At 32.8% G+C, this 6,276-nt stretch overlaps 1 protein-coding gene across 1 annotated transcript; it reads left to right on the top strand.

The window, feature by feature from the left end:
• The first annotated feature begins 2,483 nt into the window (after positions 1–2,483).
• LOC113076664 (GTPase IMAP family member 4-like) lies at positions 2,484–4,762 on the top strand. The gene is made up of 4 exons (XM_026249354.1): positions 2,484–2,595; positions 3,176–3,216; positions 3,313–3,370; positions 3,501–4,762. The coding sequence occupies exons 2-4, from the start codon at positions 3,214–3,216 to the stop codon at positions 4,244–4,246; spliced, it is 807 nt and encodes a 268-aa protein (XP_026105139.1). The 5' UTR covers positions 2,484–2,595; positions 3,176–3,213; the 3' UTR covers positions 4,247–4,762.
• The last annotated feature ends 1,514 nt before the right edge of the window (positions 4,763–6,276 follow it).

Raw genomic sequence — 6,276 nt, 5'->3', positions numbered from 1 at the left:
AGGTATCTGGTCACATCACTGCATACAAATTACACTGAATATCCATGGCATTCACATGAAGTTGTATTTTCAGTGGCAATAAATTCCTAATGCTGGCAAAAATTTATTGATTTTACCATGATTTTTTGATGACCATTTTTAAAGATATTCAGTAAAGGCCCATTCACACAGAGGAAAATAAATATAACCATAAAGATTTAATTACTTCAACTATGGAGACTACGTTTTTGTTTTAATGAACAATAAAAACATTGACAGCTAATCAGAAATAAAGAGGTCAAGCAAGTCAAGTCACTGTTAAATATCGACCGCAATCTCCAGAATGCGTGCCATTAAAGCTCTTTCACACGAGCAAACTTGTGCAGTTTAAAACAAATCTAGAGCTCACATCTGCACTTTGAAAACAGGACTCTCCAGATGTAGTGCTGAATGAGAAAGTTATCAATGGGTATGTCTAGTAACTAATGATGAACACGCAGTTTGCAGGAAAGAGTTTGCTTACAGTGGACTGTCTGATAGTTGGGATAGTTCACCCAAAAAAATTATAATCGCTTACACGCCTACAAAAACCTGTAATCATTTATTTCTTCTGTTAAAAATGAAAGAAGATACTTTAAAGGATGTTGATAACCAAACAGTTTCTGGTCCCCAATGAGTCTTAAAGTATTTTTTCTCTACTATGGAGTTTATGAGGACCAGACGTACCAGTTTAGTTAACCACATTCAATAGAAGAAATAACTTAATGCCGTTTTACTTACAACCTAGGTAAACTGACAAATACTTTATTTTTATTTTTTTCGTAGTGAACAATACCTTTAAAGTGACAGACACATCTGTTCTTCTAAAAGTACAGGCATATTGTTTTATTAAAAATTGGATAGTCTGTTGATATAATAATTCATACATTATCAGAGCTCAGTAGACATAATTATTGTATTTTAGACATTATTAGATGGATTAATTAATAGATTATAGGCCTATTTAGTAATTCCTAATTAATCATAAATACATAATTATAGGTCTTTTGGCATTTTAAAAAGTAAAAAAAAAGCTAAATTATTTAGATAAGAATTGGACAAATAATTACAGAATAATGTCCTAATTTAAGCAAATGAATTATAAAATAATAGTAATAATAATAAACAATTATCCCATCCAGGTAACAGCTGCACAACTTTTTGTTTGTCATTCATTACACACTAACCAGAAAGAAGAAAATGTCAGAGCAACCATCTTCTACTAGAATATACAATGGATAATAACTGAGTTTAAGGATGAAAATATACTCACTGTAATGCTGATCTTCAGATGACTAAATTGTGTACAGTTTAGTTTCACTTTTGTAAACACGCACATGTTTCTACTCGTTACCCAGCTCCACACATCAGAGGAGGAAAGAGCTCAGAATGGAAAATTACTGAGTACTACAGAGCCCAGGAAGTCCAGAAAAAATAAAAATAAATCTGTGGCTATGGTTTTGAAATTCATCCCCTGGTTTAAAAACCATACTAGCGAATTCTTAAACTGTTCCACAATAATATTATACAACAACATAAACTTAGTGCCGGTCACATTGGAAGTCATAGCTGGGGACTATGTTCAGGCACTGTGTACTATCACTGTGCCTGCTGCACCCATGGTATGGCAGCAATCTTCCTTGATTATTACGCCGGAATGAGAGTATAGTTCCTAGACATATCGACTTTTCATTTTCAGTCGATCTTAGAACACAGTGTAACTACAGAAGAGTCAAGTTTTAAATACTGAATATATTTGAGAAAGATGCCAACAGTCTAGTCAGATTCAATGATCTATGCTGAGCTACAGCTAAAGTGTTAACGTCAGACACGGAGATCAGCTGAATGGATTAGAAAACAGCAAAACTCAACTGTTTAACTCTAGGGGAGTTGGAAAATGAGCCTATTTTCAAAAACATATACATTTTTTCAACCAGTTAACACTGTTGAAACAAGTCCTCTTTTTTGTGTGTGTTCAGGTGGCAAACTTATGAAAAGTAGCCATGTCTTGAATTGCTCAGATTAAGGAAACTATATATATATATAAAAAAATGCTCAAATTTGTCAAAGAGGGTGAGATAAAAAAATAAAAAAAGATGTAATAGCACAATCCTTGTATATTCACTGTAAAATAAGACATTACACACACTGATTAATGTTGTAACCACTCAGGCAAGTGAACCAGTGTTCAGGTAGCTTTGAATCATTACTGAAACACACGCCTTGGAAAATTATTCATTCTTTCTAAACAACAAACATTCATTTGTTACATAAAGGTATCAAATAAAATATCAAGCCATAATTTATGATTCTGAAAAAAAGGAGAAGTGAGAGAGAGAGAGAGAGAGAGAGAGAGAGAGAGAGAGAGAGAGAGAGAGAGACTGTGCTCTGGTGTTTTGCAAAAATATAACAACTTCCTTTGATTAAATCCGTCTCTTGTATTCAGTAATTTTCCATTCTGTGCTCTTACCTCTGGTGGGCGGAGCCATAGACAGCTGAAGAGTTTATAAATCTGTGATTGTTTAGAAAATCTAAACTCCTTGAAGACAGTTCATAAGTCTGAAGATTCACATTACAGTGAGTATTTTTTTTATTATTATTGTAAGACATGCTACAATTTTTTAATAGTAGATATAGTTATAAATAACAGACAAACAGTGAATGTGATGCATTTTTAACAAAATGTAGAATGAGGGAGATTTCACGTAATTATAAACTGCAGAATCTAATGGATACGGAGGCCAAAGAACTTGTCACATTTTACAATTTCTGTTAAATATCACGTGTTTCACACACACACACACACATATTTTATTTAAAATGTTGATACAATGAAATTAATGCATTAATTTACTTGAAGTGTGTTGTGACTTGATGCTGTGTACATAATCATTTAAGTTAACAATGATCCAAATAAAATCAAACAATGATAAGATCAGCTCAAAATTTTCACAGTCTGTAGATCAACAGCACAAAAACAGGAAATCAGCACCTTGGTTTAGAGCAGCTGCGGGGTTTTTGAAGCTAACAGATAAAACACTTTTTTTTGTACCTCCACTGTGTAGGATGAAATGAGTGAAAGTAAAAGTAAAGCCTGAAATTATGTTTTCCATATTTTTCTCTTAATTAAATAAATTATGAATATTGTCTTTTTCAGGTTTTGAAGTTCAGCTAAGAACAGAATAACAGAAGACAATGGTATAAAACTCAATACTCAGTTTACATTGTGGAAGTAAATGAATATAATAACTATTTTTATTTGATTGTGTCTGATAATCTAATAATCTCAAATAGGCTTATAGTATGCACTATAGAGGATCTCAACTCAACAATCAGCCTTCAAATGATGCAGGTAATCCTTATTAACAGATGTATCATATATTGAGCACATAAACACATCACTATCACACAGCATACGGTATAGAAATAATATGCACATTAGGTTGAGTTTTTCTCTCTTCCTGTTCAAACTCCCGTAACAGCACAACAGCAGAGCAATAACAACATCAACATTGTCCTTCTGGGGAAAACCGGAGTTGGGAAAAGTTCATCAGGAAACACCATCCTGGGAGGGAACAGATTCCCGTGTGGAAGAAGTCTGTCTGCTGTTACACAGGAATCTACTGTTCAGAGATCAGTGATTGGTGGCAGATCTGTGTCTGTTATTGACACTCCTGGGTTTTTTTGTACTAATCTTACACAAGAGAAGCTGTCGAGGGAGTTTGCAAGAAGTGTGTTTCTTTCTTCTCCAGGAGTTCATGCGTTTTTATTTGTCGTGCCATTTGGCAGATTCACAAAGCAGGAGGAAGAGATATTGAAAAAAGTGACAAAGGTTTTTGGTAAAGATGTGCTAAAGCATGTTATTCTCCTCTTCACATATGGAGATGAATGTATCAGAGAGAATATGGACAAAGAGATTGATGGGAATGATGTTGTCAGAAGAGTTGTTCAGAGTTGTCAGGGTTATCACGTCCTCAATAACAAAGATCTGACAGACAGACAGCAGGTCAGTGATCTTCTGATGAAGATTGACTCAATAGAGAGGAATCAGGGCTACTACACTAATGAGGTGTATGAATGGGCACAAAAGTGGCCATGGGAACAATACTGGGAAATGTTTAAGAAATTTTTCAAAGCCATAATTGACTTTTTCCAGAACGTGGCTAAAAGTTTTGATAAGAACCACTGGAGAAATGGCTTCGTATACGAGACTCTGAAGAACGTATAATTCATTTTATAGGCTTTTGCTCTATTTTATGAAACATGATTAAATATAACCTGGTACAACCTGGTTGATATTCTACTCTGCTTATGGGGGAAATTATGAATCAAAATGAGAAATTAATTCATGCAACAGAATATTTTAGCTATACTGTACGTTCACATGTTTGAAAACGGTTACATTTATCAAACAGATCATATTTGTATACAAGATACTACTTTGACATTTGTTTCATTCATTTAAAAGAGTCTTGTGTAAATAAATCCTTACTAATCTACAATATGAATACAAAAGTCTTACAGCAGACATTTCTTGCTTTAATGCACATTTAGCCAGCACCTATTAACAGTATCCTGAGCTATATTACTTTCCTTCTGTGCTCTTATGCTTAGTAGTTTTTAATGCTTATGGGCATTTTGTTCAGTGTAATTTTCATTCATGTACTGATATGTTTATGAAATTAATTACACTGTCTGACTGAGAATGACAAATGTATAACATCTACTTAATAATAAACTCTGACAAGTCCTTATTGTCATGTCACTTTATTTGAATCTTTTTATTTATTTTGTATAAACTTTTTTACTCAGAAATTGCTAGTAACATAGCAACAGTGAACTATAGCTGCAAGCAGCTATTTAGGGACCACAACAGAGGCAAAATGAGGAAATAAGCATCAGACCCAACAAGGAGTAATTATAGCCATTTTAAGATAATTTCAATCAAACTGGCTGAAAACTTATAAATACAGTGTTGTGAAAAGTTTTGTTTTGTTTTTATTTATTATTTATTTAATTTTTTTGCATGTCACACTTAAAAGATTCAGATCATCAAACAAATGTTAGTATTACACAAAGATATATTTATTATTAAATAAGTATGTTTGTTATTAAAATATAAAATAGATACATTTTACTAAAGTTTATTAGTAAATGTAAAATACATGTTGAGGTAAAATAAGTGATTGGATTCCTTTTTTCCCCTACAGTGGAAAAAACACCACTGCAATGAATCCCTGCTGTCAATCTCTCATACACAAGGATTGTGTTGCTGGGTCAAACTGGTTTTGGGAAAAGTGCAATTGGAAACCCCATACTGGGACAGAAAGTGTTCAGATCTGCATTAAGAATGAGATCAATAACCAGTGAATGTTCAGCTGCTCAAGCCACTGTTTCAGGCAGATCTGTGTAGTCGATATTCACATAATTACTTTAACACTCAGTTAATGACATAGACAAGTAGAAGAGCTCATTTATGCAGTCCTGAACCTCATACTCACAATGCTTGCTTTGATATGCTGTTTAATTAACATAGACAGAGTTTTCCACATATAAATAGATTTTACTGATTGTCAAATGCGCTGCCATTTTAGCCATGTTGTATCACCATAGTACAAAGGTATATAACTGAATGCAAACCAGTGTTTTGATTTGATTGAAATTCTTTTTATCTCACTAACTTTCACTATTGACAGCCATTATCAGGAATTATCAGATCGGAAATGTGGCGATTGACCAATTAGAATAAAGTATTCCAGAGAGCTGTTTACTAATGGAGTATTAAATGCAACATTACACATTTTATAAAATAAGTATATATATATATATATATATATATATATATATATATATATATATATATATATATTTATAAGCAGAAATAAATATATGCCAAATCTATAATACTACATAGGTTTGTGTCAATCATGAGGAATTCTGAATGCGTTTTAACCTTTGACAAATGTGAATATGTATATAATAATATGGACACGAAGTTCATAGAAAGTGTAGCCGTGATTAGATCAGTTGACAGTTAAACATTAGATCTGTTTAATGAAAATAGTTTGTGAATAAATATTTTTATCAACAACACTCAGTAGGAGTATAAATCGTCACTGATTTGCCAACATTGTCAACTGTGTTACAGTTGATGGGTAACAAACTCAGTTGACATTTTGGACATTTTTATGCCTTGTGCAAGCTGCTGACCTTGGAATAGTTAGTACATGACCTAGATTAACTTTTGTTTTTATATTC

Source organism: Carassius auratus, unplaced genomic scaffold, assembly GCF_003368295.1.
Source record: "Carassius auratus strain Wakin unplaced genomic scaffold, ASM336829v1 scaf_tig00020973, whole genome shotgun sequence".
NCBI classification, from domain to species: Eukaryota; Metazoa; Chordata; class Actinopteri; order Cypriniformes; family Cyprinidae; genus Carassius; species Carassius auratus.
The sequence above is the reverse complement of the archived record's forward strand: the minus strand, read 5'-3'. Positions and strand labels throughout refer to the sequence as shown.

Excerpts from the sequence above, each read along its gene's own strand:
- LOC113076664 (XM_026249354.1), top strand. Across the intron at positions 3,371-3,500 it reads TCAGCCTTCAAATGATGCAG|CACAACAGCAGAGCAATAAC; the intron begins GTAATCCTTATT and ends CTCCCGTAACAG.